We start from the raw sequence: 21,942 nt of genomic DNA, 5'->3' as shown, positions 1-21,942 counted from the left end.
AGTCGATGTCCTCACTACTCCTGGCTATCCCACTTCTCACCCCTTCCTCTCCAGCTGCTGCGGTCTCCGTCGCCAAGCGGGTCCAGGTAAGCTCCCAGGAAGAGCAGGGGAGCCCCTCAGTGGCCCATGGCAGATTCCCCCTTGGCTGAGGGGAACTATCCTGGATGGAGACACCGCAGTCCTCGGAGCTGGGCAGGGACTTGATTCTGGGGGGTGTGGACCGAGCCAGGGACTGCCCCCTAAGGCCCAGCGCCAGGAGCTGCAAGGCCGGCCCGAGGTATTGGACACTGCTTTCGGGGGCCGGCCAGGTCTTTGCACGTGGCTTTTAGGCTCTAGAAAGCAGTCCATTTTCCTGACCCAGATGGAGTGGGAGGAGGCGTTTCAGTCCCGGGCCTCGGCTGTTCCACATTCTCCCACGCTCACCCATCCCAAGGAAGGAGGGCACTCGGGCCCCAAGAGGCTCGTGCGAGCAGCAGGCTCCACCCTCCCAAACGTCCCTCCGTTGGTGGGTGGGTCAGGTGCGGCATCGGGGCTCTGGAGGGTATCGGGGCGTCCCCGCACGGCCCGGGCCACTGCTCATCGCTGCTTACGCTCCGCCTGCTGGAGCCGCCGGGAGAGGTCTGCGATGCGCACGTTCTTGAGCTGGAGCAGGTGCTCCAGGCGCCTCACCTTCATCTGCAGGACCTAAACCGCGCCGCGCAGGGGTCAATTCCGGCGGTCTGCTCCCTCCTGCTCGGCCTCTGCTGGCCATGAGACCCCACCCGCAGCCTTCCTAGATCCCTCACCTGCACGGTCTCCTGCGAGGCCAATAGCTCCTGCTCTTTTTCAGCGATCTGGAGGACGAAGTTTGGATCGCCCTGCAACGCCTGGTTATACGCTGGAGGCCGACTCTCGGGCGGAGGGTACCCTCTGGGGTGGGAAGCAGCTTAGCCAAGGCCTGGACCTCGGGCCCTACACTCACCCTTCCAGTGCCCTCGACCAGGCCTTCCCTTCTCCCCTCTAGCTCGTTTTCTGCCTCCCATTGTCTCAGGCTCAGCCTGCCCCTGCCCTCCAACCCCAGCCTGTGTGCAGCTTGGTGAAGTCGGGAACTCCAGCTTCTTTACCTGAGCTGACCCCCTCCCTGGAGGTCCAGGGCACCTTCACCTCGGGCTTTCTGTGATAAACCTGAGACAATGCAAATGCAGCAGTGACTGTGCTGGAGTCTGATTCTCCTGCTTCCCCCTCCCCAGTTCCACTCTCACAAGCAACAGGAAGAAGGACAGAAGGAAAGCTCCACCGGGGAAGGAGAAATGGGAAAGGCCACCTTACCCACATCCATGTAGCCACTGCCATCCTGGGGAGCCAGCTCCTGAAAGAACCCCGCGGGTCCACCGTGAGCCTGGCCTCAGTCATCCCCAAGGAGCCCTCTGTCCTTTCCACAGGCCCCCAGGCCAGGCTCTATTAGCCAAGCACCCCTCCCCCACACTTATCGCCCAGGCGCCCAGGCCGGGCTTTCTGATGTCTGGGGAGCGCTCCCCACCCAGCCCCCGGAGCAGTGGGAGAAGCTCGAGTGGGGTGGCACCTGTAAGGAGCCCACGCCCTGCTTCCTGTGCCTCTGCCGCTCCTCCAAGCGCTGCCTCAGCGGGATGAGCACCAGCTCCACCACTCCAGGGACGCACTGAGCGATCTTGCGCATCACGTCATCCGGTACTGAAAAGTTCAGCTTGTTCAGTACCTTCCTGAGGAGTAGACACAGGGATAGCGGATTGGGTCCCAGGGAAATGAAGTGAGGGGTGGGGGAGAGGGAAGGGGGCATGGTGGTGGCAGTCCTGAGTGCACAGCCCTGGGGGAGTGGAAGGGCATCGCATCTGAGCTTCCTTGTGTGGGTGTCCCGAGGTTCCTTCTTTGCCTCCTTCCGAATAGAAATCTCTTTTTTTTTTTTTTTTTTTTTTTTGAGACAGAGTTTCACTCTTGTTGCCACCCAGGCTGGAGTGCAATGGCACAACCTCAGCTCACCACAACCTCCACCTCCCAGGTTCAAGCAATTCTTCTGTCTCAGCCTCCCAAGTAGCTGGGATTATAGGCATGTGCCACCATGCCTAGCTTATTTTGCATCTTTAGTAGAGATGGGATTTCTCCATGTTGGTCAGGCTGATCTCAAACTCCTGACCTCAGGTGATCCACCTGCCTCAGCCTCCCAAAGTGCTGGGATTACAGATGTGAGCCAATGCGCCTGGCCAGAAGAGTCTCTTGATTGTGTAATCAGATGGATTCTGTCTGTGTTAACCTTCCCCACCCTGCCACCAATACAATCTCAACTTGGGCAACCAAGACCATAGGAGATGGGGGCTGGGGTAGCCCTTCCTGGGAACCTAGGGTGGGGGCTAGATATTCCCAATCCTGCACCCAGGTATTCTGCTACCTGTTCAGATGACCCCAGTTGCTGAGCTTCTGCTGGATAGAGTTGGCGGGGACATAATTGTGCATCTCCACCATCTTGGGGAAGTAAAACTTGATGACCTCTGCAACTAGGACTGAGGGAGTGGGGAGCAGACATGGAAGGTGGGGGCATGGGTAAGGAAGGAGAAGGGGAGAGAAGGTGGGGGTGGGAGAATCAGGCATGGCAGAGTGGTGGAACCCAGTGTAGAGGTGGAGATGCAGAAAGGGGAAGGATGATAGGGAGGGAGACAAGACATTGAGATTAGTGATAGGTAGAGGAGACTAAGTCTCCAGCATACCTCAGAGAAGCTGCATCCCTCCCCCATTAATTTAGGAATGGGAATACTGAGTCTCTGGTCCTCTCGCTGAGAAAGAATCAGCCAGGTGCAGTGGCTCAAGCCTGTAATCCCAATACTTTGGGAGGCCGAGGCAGGTGAATCACCTGAGGCCAGGAGTTTGAGACCAGCCTGGCCAATATGGTGAAACCCTGTCTCTACTAAAAATACAAAAATTAACCAGGCATGGTGGTGCATGTAATACCAGCTACTCAGGTGGCTGAGGCAGGAGAATTGCTTTAACCCTTTAACCTGGGAGGAGGAGGCTGCAGTGAGCTGAGATTGCACCACTGCACTCCAGCCTGGGTGATAAGAGCGAGACTCTGCCTCAAAAAAAAAAAGAAAAGAGAGAGAGAGAGAATAAGTCTCCAAGAGAGGCTTTCAAGAGCCCAGGGAATTCACATGGATGCATGCTCGTGTGCATGCACATACACACACACACCCCAACACCAAAGTTCCAGGAGAGTCAAAGACTCACACAAGCAGAGACATGTGATAAGATCCCCTACACATAGACGCGTAGGGCAGAATGTGTAGATACATGGAACAAACACATGCTAGACATACATAGGCATACATGTAGAACACACATAAACAGAAGCACAAAAAGCCACATATGCACATAGCCTCCCCAAATATACACATACAGAGATGCATAGAAGTACTTGACATGAGAAGAAAACAGAGGAGTATTTCGTCATTGAGACCCAAGGAGACATTCCTAGAAACACAAACACCTATACAATCACAAAGAAACACATGCACACAAGACCCCCAATACAGAACTAAACATGTCAACACATATGAACACACACATGCTCGGACTCCCACAAGATGAACATAGAACACATAGCAATGAGTGAGGACATACAGAAATGCACAAATATATATGCAGACATATATCTTAGTCATTAACGTCCCTGGAGGGAGCTGCAGGCACAACTCTGCGCATGCACACAGGATAGAACATGTAGACATACATATGGACACACATTGTTCACACACAGATGCAAACAGAAAACACATAAACACACACGTCTACAATTTGAAGTCTCAGGAGATAGATTCCTCCCCACCCTCACACGCACACAAACACAAAGAGTTTGCACAGAGATCCATTACACACGAACATATAGAACAGAAGCATGCACACACACAGGGGCACACACCTCCATCACTAAAGTCCCTGGAGAGGTTTCTCTTGGGCCGGGACAGAGGGATGTTGTCTACCCACAGGTACAGCTGGTGCAGCGCCTCCTCATCCACGCTGCTCTCCATTGGCGTCCTCAAGGGCTGGCCGTCCAGCGGTGCCGCGTCCAGCCACAGCCTCACGACCCTTCAAGCGCTTTCTCTCTCGCCACTGTAGGAACCCATAACTGCCTCTGCCTGCCTAATCCAGAGACTCACGTCCCAACTGGGAGCGGCCATATTGTTTTCTGAAACCATGGAAACCGTCCCCATCTCGCCTGGGAGCACAGACTTCTGGGATTTGTAGTTTTATCCTCTCCCGGCTACCTCCTCCCAGGCCTGAGCTTTGAAAAGGCAGTTAGCCTTCTCCTTCTCCCCAAGAAAGCATCACTTCTGTGCCCACGCCACCTGCTGACCAGCCACTGACGCGCTCTGGGACCAGCTAAAGCCAACCAGACCCCCAAAATTCCTGCATTGGCAACCCCTGCGGGGTTATTCCCCTTCTGGGCTGTCTCTAGTTGTCAGTCCAAAATAAAGGGAGCTCCCCAATGTTTGTCAGCTTTATCTGGAGATCCATTGTTGATAATATGCCACCCAAATGGATTGTGTGGTACAACTATTTCCTGCTTCGTCCCTCTCCAATGATCATGGGGCCACTGCCACTCATCCTTCCCAGCAGTGTCCTGGTGGAGTATTTAATAGGTAACCCAGACTCCCATGGAGAACACCAGAGTTCAAGGCCAATACTTTGGGCAGGTCATTTAACTTCTTAATTCTATTTCCTCCTTTGTGAAGTGACAATGGTTCTCACTTATTTGTCCCAACTGGGTAATGGGAAAGAGCTTCACAAATGGGAACAATGTTAATATTTAGAGAAAACCTGTTTGTATGGGATATGGGGAAATGGGAGTTGATTTTAGGTATAGAAGCAGCACGAGCTCCTACAGACAGTTCCACACCCCTCATCTCCCTCCAAAGAGCTATTCTTCCATGGATTAGAAATTCAGTCTGGGCGTGGTGGCTCACGCCTGTAATCCCAGCACTTTGGGAGGCCATGGCGGGTGGATCACCTGAAGGCAGGAGTTTGAGACCAGCCTGGCCAACATGGTGGAAACCCCTCTCTACTAAAAATACATAAAATTAGTTGGGCGTACTGGCAGTCACCTGTAATCCCAACTACTTAGGAGGCTGAGGCAAGAGAATTGCTTGAACCCAGGAGACAGAGGTTGCAGTGAGCTGAGATCACGCCATTGCACTCAAGTCTGGGTGACAGAGAGGGACTCCATCTCAAAAAAAAAAAAATTCATTTCAGTACCCAGTTCCATTTCAAAACAGCACTACCCTTAGGAGGGTTAAGAATAGGAATATGGGTCCCTCCTTAGTGAAGAGGTACTTCTAGAGTCAGGATGGGAAGAAAGCTTGACTAACCTTAATGTGGTCTTGGGTACCCAACAGACCTCTCTGCCTGGTTTCCCACAGCTTTACCTACCTCATAGGGGCTTGGTGAGCATTTAAAGCATTTAGCACAGAGCAGGGACCCTATTAATATCAGCTAGTACTATCATTAATGAGACAGTCTCAATTCCAGCAAGAGGTGTTCTTTTTGGCAGGAGACAAATGGAAGTACTTCGTCTTGTTGGTACCTGCGCTGAGGGAGCTGGGTTAACTGGGACCTCCTGGGGAAGCAGGCATCGCTCCCTCCTGCTCACTCCAGAGGTCGGGCTTCCCTGTGGCTCTCTGGTATCCAACTCCAGGGCTCAGATTTGGGGCGGGAAGGTGATGGCAAGGGGGATCCCAACTATTTTTGTTGTCACTTCAAAGCTCTCAAGGCCCGGAGGGGATTCCTGAATGCCAGAAATGCAGGCCAAGAATGGAAGTCACCCCATTTTTTGTTTTAAAGTCATATATAGTGGCCTTGATTTTCCATAAGGGGCCATATCCAGGGCTGGCCAGGGACAAGAGATGAACTGGATACTCCCTCGTTAACATTCCAGTGTTGGAGAGAAACTCGGTGGTGAGGGTGAGCCAGGGTTGGGAAGGATACACAGAAGTGATGTGCCAGCCTCAGGTGAGGTGGGAAAACCGGTTTGGAGCCCAGAGCTGCCAGCCCTGCTCAAGCCCAGGCCCTCCCCTGTGAGGGAGGGGTAGAGAGGGAGAGGTTGGCTCTGAAAGGAAAAAATGCATAGGACCAGCAAAAGGACTTGTCCTCACCTTTGTACTGGGGGGCCCCTGGAAAACACTGCACAGGGAGTTACCAACTCATCCTCTGCTTTTTTTTTTTTTTTTTGAGACAGAGTTTCGCTCCTGTTATCAGGCTGGAGTGCAGTGGCACAATCTTGGCTCACCGCAACCTCCGCCTCCTGGGTTCAAGCAATTCTCCTGCCTCAGCCTCCCGAGTAGCTGGGACTACAGGCGCGTGCCACCGTGCCCAGCTAATTTTTGTATTTTTAGTAGAGACAGGGTTTCACCTTGTTGACCAGGATGGTCTCAATCTCTTGACCTCGTGATCCACCCGCCTCGGCCTCCCAAAGTGCTGGGATTATAGGCATGAGCCACCGCGCCCGGCCCATCCTCTGCCTCTTGGGGGTGCAATCTGTTCCTAGCAACTTCACCTTCCTCCTGCCACTGTGCCCAGGGTGGCCACCAGGCTTGGAGATGCTGATCACTGAAAGGCCTAAAAGGGCTTCCCAAATAAGGCACCAAAGGGTGCCCCATATGCCCCTCCAAATGTCAATCTAGACTCCAGAAGCTGCCCCAACACTCCTTTCTTTCTGTCCTGGCCCCAATCCTGCAAAGGCCTTCAAACTGGCCTTGGTAGCCCTAGTCCCCATGTGCATATTGATTTGCCTCCAGACTGCTGGCTGCCTCCCTCCTGCCAAAGCCAAGTGACCCCAAGCTTCTAACACCAAAGCAATCCACGGTTAAGCTGCCTTGAACTCACCCCAAGTAAGGCACACGGAAGTTACTTTCCTGCCCAAGCCTAGATCACATTTTAATGAATGTGGAAGGCTCCTCCTGCCCCTCTTCCTGGTCAGGGCCACCCTCTCAACACTTGCTTCCATGTCCCACCAGAGCAAGGACCAAAGGGAGCCAGGACGAATATGTCCCCCAAGACAGACGCAAGCCCAGACCATGAAGGATGCACCTTTGGCTGTTAAAATGTTCACCCCCATAAAAGGGGAGTGGACAGATTTATTGAAATCAAACTGGGAAAGGAGCAGCTGGATGGCTGGACTCTGGGCCCAGCCCCAGGCCCCTCTGCCCAGGATGGGGCCCTGCCAGAGAGGGAGGAGAGGAATGGGGCCTGCAGCTGCCCACAAGGGAAGCGCCCATTGTCACTCCCATGGGTAGGGGGCCTCTTGGAAACATCCAATCTGGAAAGAAAACCAAGGGCCAAAAGTCACATGGACAGGGCCAGAGAAAGGGGCTGGGGAGGTGGAAAGCAGGCAGAGGCAGGCTTAGGGGCCTGCAGTGAGTTAAACTGTGCTTCTCGAGGCGGCCCAGGGGTGGGGGTGGGGGCTGCCAGCCTTGCAGGGGGCCTAAGCTGGACCTTCCTCTGGAGCCCTTCCCAGAATGGCTTTGGGGTCCCCTCCCCCATCTAAGACCTGTCATGGATGGCAGAGGGGAGAGGCACTCTCCGGCAGGGAACCTCCAGGGCCCATCCCTGGCTGCTGCTGTGGTTAGTCCACTGAGGGCACGGTGTGGTAGCACCGGACAGCTCCCCACCCACCCCATCTGGTCCCGAGCCCAGGGCCAAATGGAGAGGAAAGAGGATTCTGAGAAAGAGGCAATAAGCAGGCAGTGAGGCTGACCTCAGCCCCAGGACCGGCCAAGACTGGGCCTGTCACAGGGCCAGGGGAAGCATTACTAAAGGATCTGGGGCTCCGCACTCTGGCTCCATGCACAGTGGGTGCCCAGAGAGTCCTCTGCCCTGGGGTGCTACCAATCTAGGTTGGGGGCACGGCTAGGTCCAGTGACTCAGCTTTGATGTCCAAGACCCCGAACTCCTGCCTGCCTGGCATGGTTCTTCCTGGTCACATGGACCAGATCATGTTCCAAGTGGAGGATGTGGCTCTGCACGCGGTCATCAATGGGGAAGGAGGTCAGGTACCTCTTGACCATGGCGAAGTAAGCCATGGCCTCCCCAAAACTGGGTACAGGCACCTCATCACCATCCTCCTCATCATCATCATCGTCTTCATCTTCATCATCCTCTTCCTCATCGTCCTCTTCTTCCTCACTGTCCGACTCAGAGTCCTCCCCACCTTCCAGGAAATGCAGAGTAGGGCACTGGGCCTCCTCCTGGGCACCATAACCCCCGAAGCTGCCACCGGCCTCCACTACTCCCTGGGCCCAGTCCTCAGCTTCCAAGCCCTCGGAGGAGCTCTCTTCCTCTTCCTCCTCCTCTTCATCACTGTCCTCAACATCACCCTCCTCCTCCACCTCCTCTTCCTCCCCCAATTCTTCTCCTTCCCCCCCTTCCTCCTCCTCCTCCTCCTCTCCTTCCTCCTCTTCCTCCTCTCCTTCACCCTCCTCTTCTTCTTCTTCTTCCTCCTCCTCTTCCTCTTCCTCCCCCTCACTCTTGAGGGAAGTGGTGATGGTGGCATTAGGGCCACCCCCAAAGCCAGCATCGCGAAAGCAGGCGGCTATGTCCGAAGGCTCCACTGCCTGCCAGGCAGCAGCTACAAAGTGCAAGGCCTCCGTGAGACCCAGCTGCAGGCCTGAGCGATCCTGGCCCTCTAGCGCGGCCATGGCCTTGAGCAGCATGGCCTGGCGGTAGTGGCCCTTCACCTGCTGGACCACTCCCCTCTCCAGCGGATGCACGGTGCCCGGAGGGAAGAAGGCCAGCTGCACATGCCGCAGGCCCGAGGTGTCCAAGGACTGGGCAGCCAAGCGGCCAGCCAGCAGTAGAACCCGGCGAGACTCTGCAGCCATTCGGGTGTCCAGGGCCTTCAAGTACTTGGCCAGGGCCTGGGTGGTGACACCACCCTTGGAGTTGGCGGTGTAGTCGCAGGGCAGGCCGGCTTGGCCTGCGCGGGGCTTGGCCGACTTGCCCGCTACCAGCGGGGGCAGCTTTTCGCTGCCGTCGGCGTTGGCGCACAGCAGCACGCTCAGGCGCTGGGTGGCTTGACGCGGCCGTCCGTCTCCTCCGAACAGCCCCGAGGCCTGGTCGGGCAGGAAGTCGTACCACAGACTAGTCTCTGTGGCGCTGAACACGTCCTGCGAGGCGTAGCCCTCGGCCACCGACGGCGGCTGCTCCTCACGAGCGCGCCAGCCAGTCGTGCTCCCGCCGCTGCCCTCCGAGGGCACCGCGGCCGGGCTGGCAGGCGCCGCCGGGGTGCGGGGGGCAGCGTTTCGCGCGCGGGCGCGGGCCACGCCACTGCAGGACACCACGCCGTGGCGCCGGCGGAAGCGGTCCAGCCAGCCATTGGAGGCGGTGAAGTCGTCCATGCCCAGCTCCTCGGCTATGCGCAGCGCCTTCTCCTTGAGGATGATGCCCTTGACCGGCAGGCCGGCGGCGCGGATCTGCTGGAACCAGGCGATGAGCAAGCCCTCGAGCTTGTCGTAGGGGGACAGCTTGTTGGTCTTGCGGCAGGTGGAGGCCACCCCGTACTTGCGCTCCGACGCCAGGATGGCGCGCTTGTTCTTCAGGATCGTGCTTAACGTGGACGGCGGAATGTTGAAGCGCCGCGCGATCTCGCCCTTGCGCAGGTCCGGATTCTCCTCCACCTCCTGGATGATCCGCGACTTCTCCCGGAACGTCAGCTGTCGCCGCTTGGGGCCCATCCTGGCGCGCCCCCCGCCCCGGGGCCCGCCGCCGCCCCGGGGCGGGGGGCCCGGGCCCGTGGCGGGGGGCACCTGGCGGCCTCTCCCGCGCGCCCCGCCCGAAACAAAGCGGCTCGCGGGCGCGGCGGCGGGGCGACGACCCGGCCGGGCCGGGGGCACCTCCGGGGGCGCCGGCGGGCGCGGCGCCGGGCGGCGGGCGGCAAGCGGCGGGCGCAGGCGACGGCGGGCGGCGCGGGAGCGGAAGGCAGGAAGTGCCGCGGCGCGGAGAGCTGGGAGCGAGGCGAGCGGGCGGAGCTGGCAGACCGGGATCTCGCGGGAAGCGCGGGGACGCCCGGCACCGCCTCCCCGCTCTCCGCGCCCACGCGCTTCCCGCCGCCCGGACCTGCCGTTGGGGGGCGCTGCGGCCTGCGGGACCGGCCAGTGCTGCGGCCTCCGGCGACCCGTCAGCGACGCGGGCGGGGACGTGGTGCATCGCCACTGCGCCCGGCGGACAGCGACTTGCGGCTGAAAAAGAATAACCACCAGGGTTTTTTTGTTTTTGTTCTTGTTTTTTAATTAAGATAAAAATAACCCACCTTTTTTTTTTTTTTTTTTTTTTTTTTGCGGAAACTGAAAAATTCAGGAAGTTAAAAAAACGCTTTTCACATCACCTGGAGAGATGCACAGGTAACATTTTGCTGCATTTCCTTCCAGTCTTTTCTCTAGGCGCATGTAGTTTTCTTTTTTAAAATGTATTATATAAAACTGGCATCAGACTGTATAGACTGTATATCTGGCATCTCCTGCCGTTTTACCTGGCATCAAGTAGTGAGAATTTTGCCATATCGGTAAGTATCATTGCCAGCATGCTTTTTAATGATTGTGTAGCATTCCAGCTGTGAATGAACACTAGTGTATGTAACCTATTGTTACACCCTTAGGTTATTTTTATAATCAACATTACAGTTGTAAATCTATTTGTTGGTGCTAATGACATTTTTTTTTTTGAATCTTTTATAGCTTTTATTTCAGTGATCAAAAGAATGCAGTAAATGGAATCTACACTGATTAACATTAGGCATGCACCTCTACCTGAAGCTGCTGTCAGATTCTGATTGGCCTAAATCTTTATAACTTATTTAGGCACATCATTGAATTTTTTTGTACCCTGATATACAGGGCAAGTTAACTTCTTCCTTGTGGCAGTCTAGTAATAAGAATTATGTTCACTGGCTAGATTCCTTTATAACTAAAGGCCTCTAGACTCTCACACTGCCTACCCTACCTTAAGACTATACTTAATATGGATATTTAAGTAAATCACCATAGAGGAAAGGGAGATCATCAAGAAGAGTGTACAGTATAGACACTCTTACAGATCTTTTTCTCCAGCATGGATAATCAAGCACAAGATAAGGACGCCAAATTATTCTTCCCCCACTACTGCCCTTTCTGATAAACAAGGATCTCCCCTGAAATCAGAAATGATTCCACACAAATGAGAAATTTTTACATATGTGATCCCACTATCAAAATTTTAGGAAGCACTTAATGGGGCTTGGAGAAAAGCATAGTCCCATATACAGTAATATGTGTCTAATAGAGTTTTCCATTCATTTGTCAATTATTTTCACAAGATTAGCATTAAAAATACAAGCAAACATAGGACCCTCGAGCTCTACAGACAAAAAAATTTGTCATTGTTCATTCTCAGATGACAGGATGTCCCAAGAGTAACAAAAGATGGGAGCCAATCTTCAATCAGCTGTTTCTTCAATCATCCCATCAATAGCTCTTCATTTCTTGAACTGCTTTCCTTTTCCAAAGAGGTAATGCTGAGATCAGTCAGAAAGGCTTTCTGAGAAGACTGGCCTGGATTTCTGGATCTGTTCCAGTCGATTCAAGATGAACTGGCTTGTATCAATGAAGCACTCAACACAGTTCACAAAACAGGCCTCAGCCCGACTGTCCAACTTTGGCCCAGGCTTGTCCATGTATTTCTCCCAACAAAGTTCAGTCATCTGGTGCACCAACTGCTGGAAGCGCTGCTTTTGAGTCTCTACCTCGATGAAATGCTGCAACTGCGGGTCCACTGCACCCAAACCTGCCGCAGAGGAAGAGAAGAAGGAATCCATCCCAGGGTGACCACGCTTGCAGAGACGAACTCTGTACCAACTAATTGACCTTCACTGCTAATGACTTTTTTTTTGAGACGGAGTTTCGCTCTTGTTACCCAGGCTGGAGTGCAATGGCGCGATCTCGGCTCACTGCAACCTCCGCCTCCTGGGTTCAGGCAATTCTCCTGCCTCAGCCTCCTGAGTAGCTGGGATTACAGGCATGAGCCACCATGCCCAGCTAATTTTTTGTATTAGTAGAGACGGGGTTTCACCATGTTGACCAGGATGGTCTCCATCTCTTGACCTCGTGATCCACCCGCCTCGGCCTCCCAAAGTGCTAGGATTACAGGCTTGAGCCACCGCGCCCGGCCCTATTTTTATTTTTTTTGAGACAGAGTCTCACTCTGTTACCCAGACTGGAGTGCAATGGCACAATTTCAGCTCACTGCAGCCTTTGCCTCCCAGGTTCAAGTGATTCTTCTGCCTCAGCCTCCTGAGTAGCTGGGACTACAGACACACATCACCATGCCCAGCTAATTTTTGTATATTTAGTAGAGGTGGGGTTTTACCATGTTGGCCAGGTTGGTCTGGAACTTCTGACCTCAAGTGATCCGCCTACTTGGCCTCCCAAAGTGCTGGAATTACAGGCATGAGCCACTGCAACCGGCCATTATTTCTTTATTTTTTGTAGACACAAGATCGTGCTATTGCCCAGGCTGAACATGAACTCCTGACCTCAAGCAATCCTCCCAACTTGGCCTCCCAAAGTTCTGGGATTACAGGTGTGAGCCATGCACCCTGCTGTTGTCATGCTCAGTTGTCAGGAAACTGTCTAAATTTTGGAGCTTTCGTCCATGTGCACATGGGTTCCTCCTGCCTCCTCACCCATCTTGGTTTATAATCAGCAGGCATCTGAGTGAATGGACTGTGGATGGAATTTTTTTCTTCTTTGCTAAATTTTCCAGGTTTTCTTTAATAAGTAAGTACTATAGGTCCTTTAAAATGAAGAATGGCTAGGTACAGTGGCTCATACCTGTTGTCCAGCACGTTGGGAGACTGAGACAGGAGAGTCACTTGAGCCTGAGAGTTCCAGACTAGCCTGGGCAACATAGCAAGACCCTGTCTCTACAAAAAATTTAAACATTAGGCTGGGCACAGTGGCTCCTACCTGTAATTCCAGCACTTTGGGAGGCTCAGGAGGGCAGATCACGAGGTCAGGAAATCGAGACCATTCTGGCCAACATGGTGAAACCCCATCTCTACTAAAATATAAACATTAGCCAGGCATGGTGGCGTGTGCCTGTAGTCTCAGCTACTCAGGGGGCTGAGGTAGGGAAATCGCTTGAACCCAGGAGCCAGAGATTGCCGTGAGCCAAGATCATACCATTGCACTCCTGCCTGCTCACAGAGTGAGACTCTGTCTCAAAAAAACAAAAAGTTCTAAAAAGCCAGGCATGGTGGCTCATGCCTATACTGTAGTCCTAGCTACTGAAGAGACTGAGGCTGCAATGAGCTATGATCACGCAACTGCTGGGTGACAGAGCGAGACCCTGTCTCAAATAATCAAACAAAGGAGAATGGCAAGCTTGCTGAGGGGCCTGAAGGACAGGTTTGGGCAGCCTGGAGCAAAAGAAAAGAAGGTGAGTTATGGATTTCCCAAACAGTCCTAAGAGCAGAAAGCTGGGACTTACAGAAGGAGGTGGGGGATCCCAGGGCTTCAGATGGATTGCTAGGGGAAATGGTCACTGGAGAGGGGATGGAAATGGGCCCCATGCACTGCTAACAGGCAAAAGGTAGAGCAGGTATCTGGAAATGGCTATGCTATCAGCATATGATGTGTGTGGCTTCTTTTCTGTCCTGGAAGTGGTTGTGCCAACACCCTTGGTATGGCACCAAGGAGGGGCCTAAAAGTAGAAGATACTGTGGGTATATTGACTGTGTGTATTAGGAGGGTGTGGGAGACATGCATTTAGCAGGAATCTAGACATTTGGAGATATCCCTAGAGTTCCCAGAGCAGCCCAGAGCCAGGAGTCCCAAGAGGAATACCTCATCTCTCTCCCACAGTCCTCCATAGAATGATTTTTTTAAAAAAGCCGGGTGCAGTGACTCATGCCCGAAATCCTAGCACTTTGGGAGGCCAAGGCGGGCAGATCACAAGGTCAGGAGTTTGAGACCAGTCTGGCCAATGTAGTGAAACCTCATTTCTACTAAAAATACAAAAAAAATTAGCTGGGTATAGTGGTGTGCACCTGTAATCCCAGCAACTCGGGAGGCTAAGGCAGGAGAATAGCATGAACCTGGGAGGTGGAGGTTGCAGTGAGCTGAGATCGCACCATTGCACTCCAGCCTGGGTGACAGTGTGAGACTCCCTCTCAAAAAAAAAAAAAAAAAGGGCTGGCGATCACACCTGTAATCCCAGCACTTTGGGAAGCCAAGGCAGGTGGATCACCTGAGGTTAGGAGTTTGAGACCAGCCTGGCCAACATGGTGAAACCCCATCTCTACTAAAAATACAAAATTAGTCAGGTGTGGTGGCACATGCCTATAATCCCAGGTACTCGGGAGGCTGAGGCAAGAGAATCACTTGAACCTGGGAGGCAGAGATTGCAGTGAGCCAAGATTATACCACTGCACTTCAACCTCAGTGACAGAGTGAGACTGTGTCTCAAAAATAAAAAGCTGGGAGGCCGAGGCGGGTGGATCACGAGATCAAGAGATCGAGACCATCCTGGTCAACATGGTGAAACCCCGTCTCTACTAATACAAAATATTAGCTGGGCATGGTGGCGCGTGCCTGTAATCCCAGCTACTCAGGAGGCTGAGGCAGGAGAATTGCCTGAACCCAGGAGGCGGAGGTTGCGGTAAGCCGAGATCGCGCCATTGCACTCCAGCCTGGGTAACGAGCGAAACTCCGTCTCAAAAAAAATAAAAAATAAAATAAAAAGCTTTATTAAGATACATTTCACAAACCATACAATTTACCCATTTAAAGTGTACAATTCACAAATATGCACAACCATCACTACAGCCCATTTTGGAATATCTTTTAATTTTTTTTTTTTTTTTTTTTTTTTTTTTTTTTTTTTTTTTTGAGACAGAGTCTTGCTCCGTCGCCAGGCTGGAGTGCAATGGTGCAATCTCGGCTCACTGCAGCCTCCGCCTCCTGGGTTCAAACAATTCTCCTGCCTCAGCCTCCCGAGTAGCTGGGACTACAGGCGTGCGCCACCATGCCCAGCTAATTTTTGTATTTTTAGTAGAGACGGGGTTTCACCATGTTGCCCAGGATAGTCTCGATCTCTTGACCTCGTGATCCACCCGCCTCGGCCTCCCAAAGTGCTGGGATTACAGGCGTGAGCCACCGCGCCCGGCCTTAATTTTTTTTTTGAGACCAAATCTCACGCTGTTGCCCAGGCTGGAGTACAGTGGCGTGATCGCGGCTCACTTCAACCTCCGCCTCCTGGGTTCAAGCGATTCTGATGTCTCAGCCTCCCGAGTAGCTGGGATTACAGGCGCGTGCCACCAGGCCAGCTAATTTTTGTGTTTTTAGTAGAGACAGGGTTTTGCACATTGCCCTGGTTGGTCTCGAACTCCTGGTCTCAAGTAATCTGCCCACCTGGACCTCCCAAAGTGTTGGGATTACAGGCGTGAGCCACTGTATCTGGCCAACATATTTATCACCTTGGAAAGGAACCCCATACACTTTAGCTATCATCTCCCTATCCCTCCACCCCGCCCTCAGTGCCCACTAACCTACTTTCTGCCTATAGGTTTGTTTCCCTGTTCTAAACATATTATATGGATGGAATCATATGTGTCTTTTATGGCTGGCTTGTTTTACTTGTTGTCATGTTTTCAAGGTTTACCTGTGATGCAGCATGATCAGTACTTGATGCTTTTTTATGGCCTATTAGTATTCCATCATATGGCTGTATGACATTTTGTTTATCCATTCCTCAGTTGACGGTCATTGGGGTTGTTTCCACCTTTTGGCTATTATGACTAATGCTGCTATAAACATACATTTACTTGCATCTTTTTGTGTGGCTACATGTTTTCATTTCTCTTGGGTATATACCTAGGAGTGGAATTGCTGGATCATATGGTACCTCTATGTTTAATCATTTGAGAAACTGTCAGACTGAGAACATGCACTTAAAAAATTTTTTTTAGGACCGGGCGCTTTGGCTCACACCTATATATAATCCCAGCATTTTGGGAGGCCGAGGTGGGTGGATCACCTGAAGTCAGGAGTTCAAGACCAGCCTGGCCAACATGGTGAAACCCCATCTCTGACAAAAATACAAAAATTAGTCGGGCATCATGGGGGGTGCCTATAACCCCAGCTACTTGGGAGGCTAAGGCAAGAGAATCACTGGAACCTGGGGGGCAGAGGTTGCAGTGAGCCGAGATTATGCCATTGCACTCCAGCCTGGGCAACAGAGCAAGACTCCATCTCCAAAAAAAAAAAAAAATTAATTTTTTTCTTCTTTTAACAGGTGTTGAAACATGCACTTTTAATTAATCAAAAAAGGCTGGGCCAGGCATAGTGGCTCACGCCTGTAATTCCAGCACTTTGGGAGGCCAAGGCAGGTGGATCACGAAGTCAGGAGTTCAAGACCAGCCTGGCCAAGATGGTGAAACCCTGTCTCTACTAAAAATACAAAAATTAGCCAGGCATAGTGTCACTCGCCTGTAATCCCAGCTACTCGGGAGGCTGAGGAAGAGAATTGCTTAAACCCAGGAGGCAGAGGTTACAGTGAGCCAAGATGGTGCCACTGCACTCCAGCCTGGGCAACAGAGTGAGACTCTGTCTCAAAAAAAAAAAAAAAAATACAACCAGGTGTGGTGGCTCACGCCTGTAATCTCAGCACTTTGGGAGGCCAAGGCGGGCAGATCACGAGGTCAGATCAAGACCAGCCTGGCCAATATGGTGAAACCCACTCTCTACTAAAAAAAATACAAAAATTGGCCAGGTATGGCAGTGTGAGCCTGTAGTCCAGCTACTCTGGATGCTGAGGAAGAAGAATCACTTGAACCCAAGAGGCGGACGTTGCAATGAGCGGAGATCACCCCACTGCACTCCAGCCTGGGTGACAGAGTGAGACTCTGTCTCAAAAAAAAAAAAGAAAAAATAAAGGCTGGACAGCTGGGTGTAGTGGCTCACACCTGTAATCCCAGCACTTTGAATAGCTGAGGCAGATGGATGACTTGAGGTCAGGAGTTCGAGACCAGCCTGGCCAACATGGCAAAACTCTGTCTCTACTAAAAATACAAAAATTAGAGAGGTGTGATGGCGCATGCCTGTAGTCTCAGCTACTCAGGAGGCTGAGGCAGAAAAATCACTTGAACTTGGGAGGTGGAGGTTACAGAGTGAACTGAGATCATGCCACTGCACTCCAGCCTGGGTGACAGAGCAAGACTCTATCTCAAAAAAATGATAATAATATGGCTGGCTCAGACCAGTAATCCCAGCACTTTGGGAGGCCAAGGTGGGCTGATCACCTGAGATCAGGGGTTCGAGAGCAGTCTGAAGAACATGGCAAAACCTCATGTCTACTAAAAATATCAAAATTAGGCAGGTATGGTGGCACATGCCTGTAATCCCAACTACTCAGGAGGCTGAGACAGGAGAATTACTTGAACCCAGGAGACGGAGGTTGCAGTGAGCCACGATCACTCCACTGCACTCCAGCCTGGGTGACAGAGCAAGACTCCATCTCAAAATAATAATTTAAAAATTATATCTGTTCTTTGAAAAATATCTTAAAATACAGAAACATTTGAATATAACAATGTTTAATCTACTTCGTTTCTACCACTCAAAGAATATCCTTGCAGAATATTTTCCCATGCATATTGTGTTTAATGGGACTACACTTGGCATAATAGCTACATCAATAAATAGCTACATAGCTACATCAATGAGTTTCACACTTTTTTTTTTTGAGATAGGGTCTCGCTCTATCACCCAACCTGGAGTGCAGTGGCTCAATCACTGCTCACTGCTTCACTGCTGCCTCAGCCTCCCAGGCTCAAGTGACTTTCCCACTTCAGCCTCCAGGGTAGCTGGGACTACAGGCTCCCATCAACACAGCTGGTTAATTGTTTGTTTGTTTGAGATGGAGTTTCACTCTTGTAACCCAGGCTGGAATGCAATGGCACAATCTCAGCTCACTGAAGCCTCTGCCTCGTGGGTTCAAGCAATTCTCCTGCCTCAGCCTCCCAAATAGCTAGGATTACAGGCACCCACCACTATGTCCAGGTAATTTTTGTATTTTTGGTAGAGATGGGGTTTCACCATATTGGCCAGGCTGGTTTCAAACACCTGACCTCAGGTGATCCGCCCACCTGGGCCTCCCAAAGTGCTGGGATTACAGGCGTGAGTCACCACACCCGGCCTAATTTTTGTATTTTTTGTAGAGACGGAGTTTCATCATGTTGCCCAGGCTGGTCTCAAACTCCTGAGCTGAAATGATTCTCCTTCCTTGGCCTCTCAAAGTGCCGGGATTATAGGCATGAGCCACCACCCACACTTCTTTTACTCTAGGAACCCTTTCTTCAAAAGTCCATTTTCTAGGATCCCAATATGTAGTCATTCAATAATGAACAATTATTGAGCCCTACAAAGCAGGCATCCCCATGCCACTGCCCATTCTCCTTGAAGGCTGCAAGTATTGCACAGTACAGAAGAACCACCTCCCCTATTGAAGACAATAACTCAATGAACATACATGTGTGTCTACTTTGATCATCTCCTTAAGAGAAATGCTGAGAAGTGTGATATTAGGGTCAGAGGCCAACTTTGGGCTTGAACCTATGCAAGGTTCTGGGCGCCTGGAAGAGACGTAAATGATTATGGTCCTTGTCCTTCAGTAGCCCAGTCAGCTTGAGGAGATGAGACTCAAAAAAGGGAAAAGGGGATTTCCGTACCTAATGCTACTGGGCGTGTTGGCTCATGCCTGCAATCTCAGCACTTTGGGAGACCGAGGCAGGCAGATTGCTTAAGCCCAGGAGTTCAAGACCAGCCTGGGCAACAAGATGAAACCCAGTCTCTCTAAAAAATACAAAAATTTGCCAGGCATGGTGGCATGTGCCTACAGTCAAAGCTACTTGGGAGGCTGAGGTGGGAGGATCACTTGAGCCCAGGAGACAAAGGTTGCACTGAGTCGAGATTGTAACACTGCACTCCAGCCTGGGTGACAGAGAGAGACTTAGACTCAAAACAAAAACAGAAAACAAACTTAATGCTGTACCTCCCATCAGTTCCTCCCTAGGAATTCATCTTGTAGGTAGCATACAGACACATAGGACATACTTACTGCATCATTGTAAAAGCTAATATCCTAAATGTTCAGCATTAGGGGCTTGAGTAAATATATACCATCATGGTACTAATATGGATCCATCTCCAAGTAAGATGAAGAAAGGTATAGAGCAGTAGTTTTATGGCTTTTTTTTTTTTTTTAAGACAGAACTTGCTTTGTCACCCAGGCTGGAGTGCAGTAGCATGATCTAGGCTCTCTGCAACCTCTGCCTCCCGGGTTCAAGCAATTCTCCTATCTCATACTCCTGAGTAGCTGGGATTACAGGTGCACGCCACCATGTCCTGCTAATTTTTGTAATTTTAGTAGAGAAGGGGTTTTGCCATGTTGGCCAGGCTGATCTCGAACTCCGGACCTCAGATGATCTACCCACCTCGGCCTCCCAAAGCGCTGGGATTATGGTGTGAACCACCTCGCTAGAACAATGTTCACACGCTGTTTGTATATTCTTTAAAATACAGATGTATTTACTCTTGTAAAGATACAGACCTGCAGCCACTAGCCACAAGTGGCCATTGAACTACTTATTTATTATTTTTATGTTTAATCTTTTTTTTTTTTTTTGAGACAGAGTGTCACAGCTGGCACTACAGGCATGCTCCACCATGCACAGCTAATTTTGTATTTTTAGTAGAGATGGGGTTTCACCATGTTGGCTAGGCTTGTCTCAAACTCCTGACCTCAGGTAATCTGCCCGTCTGAGCCTCCCAAAGAGCTGGGATTACTGGCATCAGCTACCACCTCTGGCCTTATTTTTATGTTTAGAGTCAAGGTGTCACTGTTGCCCAGGCTTGAGTGCGGTGGTGCAATTATGGCTCACTGCAGACTCAAACTTCTGGGCTCAAGCTATCCTCCTATCTCAGCCTCCAGAGTCACTTGGATTACAGGCAAGAGCCACCACACCCGGCTACGTTTTTAAAAAATGCTTTGTAGAGACAGGATTTCACCATGTTGCCCATGCTTGTCTTGAATTACTAGCCTCAGGCAATTCTCCTGCATCAGACTCTGAAGTTGCTGGGATTACAGGTGTGAGCCACAGTGCCCAGCACCGTAGAGCCCTTTAAATGTTGCAAGTAAAAACTGAGATGTGCTGGGGGTGTAAAAGGCACATTAGAGTTTGAAGACTTGGTATCCAAGAAAGTATGTAAAATCTCATTAATAATTTTATATGAATAACATGTTGAATAATATTTTGGATACATTACATTGAATAAAATAGTAATTTCATTTTTCTTTTTTGTTTTATTTATTTATTTATTTATTTATTTATTTATTTATTTGAGACAGAGTCTCACTTTGTTGCCAGGCTGGAGTGCAGTGGCAGGATCTCGGCTCACTGCAACCTCCACCTCCTGGGTTCAAGCAATTCCCCTGCCTCAGCCTCCCAAGTAGCTGGGACTACAGGTACACACGCCCAGCTAATTTTTTGTATTTTAGTAGAGACAGGGTTTCACCATGTTGGCCAGGATGGTCTCAATCTCCTGACCTCGTGATCTGCCCGCCCCCGCCTCCCAAAGTGCTGAGATTACAGGTGTGAGCCATCTTTTTTGCTGTTTTAAATGTGGCTACTAGAATGTTTTAAATTATGTATGTGGGACAGGCGCGGTGGCTCACACCTGTGATCCAACACTTTGTGAGGCTGAGGTGGGTGGATCACCTGAGGTCAGGAGTTTGAGACCAGCCTTGCCAACATGATGAAACCCCGTCTCTACTAAAAATACAAAAATTATCTGGGCATGGTGGCAGCTGCCTGTAATCCCAGCTACTCAGGAGGCTGAGGCAAGAGAATCACTTGAACCTGGGAGGTAGAGGTTACAGTAAGCCGAGATCCTGCAACTGCACTCCAGCCTGGGCAACAGAGCGAGACTCTTTCTCAAAAAAAAAAAAAAAAAAAAAGGCAACAACAACAACAAAACATAAAAATCCCAGAACCCCTCTGTGGTCTTGCCACCTCCCTCTGGCCCAGAGGTGACCTGACTGTGGGATTTCAAGGGATTCAACATATAATGCCTGCCCTGACACACACACCCTGTGCAGATGTATGTTGGCTGGGTGGGGATGGGGGCATACCTGATTTTGAAAATGCAAACCTCGGGGCTGTTTTATTTCTGGTTTTGGGGGTGGGTGGCCTCACAAAGGCACTTCCCCCTTCCATCCTAGCACTGAGGGCAGTCACATCCTCACTGGGAGTAGTGGCTGGAGGTCCAGGGCATGACCCCTGACCCAGGGAGGAAGAACCAGAAATTCAGACCTGCAGAGCCCTCTGCACAGCACAGGAGCTGAGCAAAATGTGGAGAAAAGGAAAGGTCAGGTTTCCCACCTTGGCCACCCTTCTCAGGTGGGGCTAGGATCTTCCCTTCCCCTTCACATGTATTGGCCCACCCAGCCCCCGCATCTTACAATTAGCCTTGGGTCCGGGTGGCTGGGACTGCACGAGAAAGGGCGCTCCTGCCTTCCTGAGCTGCAGCCCTTCCATCCTCCCGCACCGCCGCCCACCCAGCCAGAGGCCACGTCTAACCTGGGGAGACAAAATGCGAAAGCTGCTTACTACCCACTGGCTTTCGGGTGCAGCCTTCAGACCGCCGGTTCCAGGAGGCCTGGAAAACGGGCGGGGCTGGAAGGCATTTAGATAATTGGAAGATGCTCGGCTTAAACGAATGATAAATTCAGCCTCTCTGGTCTGGTCATCAAATAAACACCAATTAAATAATATGGTGCCATTGGCAGCAAGTTAGCCAAGCCATCAAGGGGCGTGATACTTAACTCGCTTCTCTGGCCGCTGACACCCTCCTCGAC

At 51.4% G+C, this 21,942-nt stretch overlaps 3 protein-coding genes across 3 annotated transcripts; all 3 read right to left on the bottom strand.

Moving 5' to 3' along the window:
• Window positions 1-540: 540 nt before the first annotated feature.
• On the bottom strand, window positions 541-4,188 carry SPEF1 (sperm flagellar 1). Its single transcript, XM_021665764.2, has 7 exons — window positions 3,923-4,188; window positions 2,402-2,513; window positions 1,562-1,718; window positions 1,309-1,348; window positions 1,104-1,164; window positions 786-909; window positions 541-684 (listed from the first exon to the last, which is right to left on the bottom strand). Exons 1-7 carry the CDS (start codon window positions 4,029-4,031, stop codon window positions 577-579), a joined length of 711 nt encoding a protein of 236 aa, XP_021521439.2. The 5' UTR covers window positions 4,032-4,188; the 3' UTR covers window positions 541-576.
• Window positions 4,189-7,088: 2,900 nt separating this feature from the next.
• Window positions 7,089-9,976, bottom strand: CENPB (centromere protein B). The gene has a single exon (XM_021665800.2). The coding sequence runs from the start codon at window positions 9,726-9,728 to the stop codon at window positions 7,920-7,922; it is 1,809 nt and encodes a 602-aa protein (XP_021521475.2). The 5' UTR covers window positions 9,729-9,976; the 3' UTR covers window positions 7,089-7,919.
• A 1,267-nt stretch (window positions 9,977-11,243) lies between these two features.
• LOC105719328 (mitochondrial import inner membrane translocase subunit Tim8 A-like) lies at window positions 11,244-11,886 on the bottom strand. The gene has a single exon (XM_064382270.1). The coding sequence runs from the start codon at window positions 11,840-11,842 to the stop codon at window positions 11,549-11,551; it is 294 nt and encodes a 97-aa protein (XP_064238340.1). The 5' UTR covers window positions 11,843-11,886; the 3' UTR covers window positions 11,244-11,548.
• Window positions 11,887-21,942: the final 10,056 nt, after the last annotated feature.

The sequence above is a fragment of the Aotus nancymaae genome, unplaced genomic scaffold, assembly GCF_030222135.1.
Source record: "Aotus nancymaae isolate 86718 unplaced genomic scaffold, 86718_ANA_hifiasm-v0.15.2.pri h1tg000029l, whole genome shotgun sequence".
Taxonomy (NCBI): Eukaryota; Metazoa; Chordata; class Mammalia; order Primates; family Aotidae; genus Aotus; species Aotus nancymaae.
The sequence above is the reverse complement of the archived record's forward strand: the minus strand, read 5'-3'. Positions and strand labels throughout refer to the sequence as shown.

Coding starts and splice junctions, on each gene's coding strand:
- SPEF1 (XM_021665764.2), bottom strand. CDS start 4,031: ATGGAGAGCAGCGTGGATGAGGAGGCGCTGCACCAGCTGTACCTGTGG. Junction 2,514..3,922: donor CAGGGACTTTAGTGATGGAG/GTGTGTGCCCCT, acceptor CCACTCCCTCAG/TCCTAGTTGCAGAGGTCATC. Junction 685..785: donor CCTCGCAGGAGACCGTGCAG/GTGAGGGATCTA, acceptor GGCGCGGTTTAG/GTCCTGCAGATGAAGGTGAG.
- CENPB (XM_021665800.2), bottom strand. CDS start 9,728: ATGGGCCCCAAGCGGCGACAGCTGACGTTCCGGGAGAAGTCGCGGATC.
- LOC105719328 (XM_064382270.1), bottom strand. CDS start 11,842: ATGGATTCCTTCTTCTCTTCCTCTGCGGCAGGTTTGGGTGCAGTGGAC.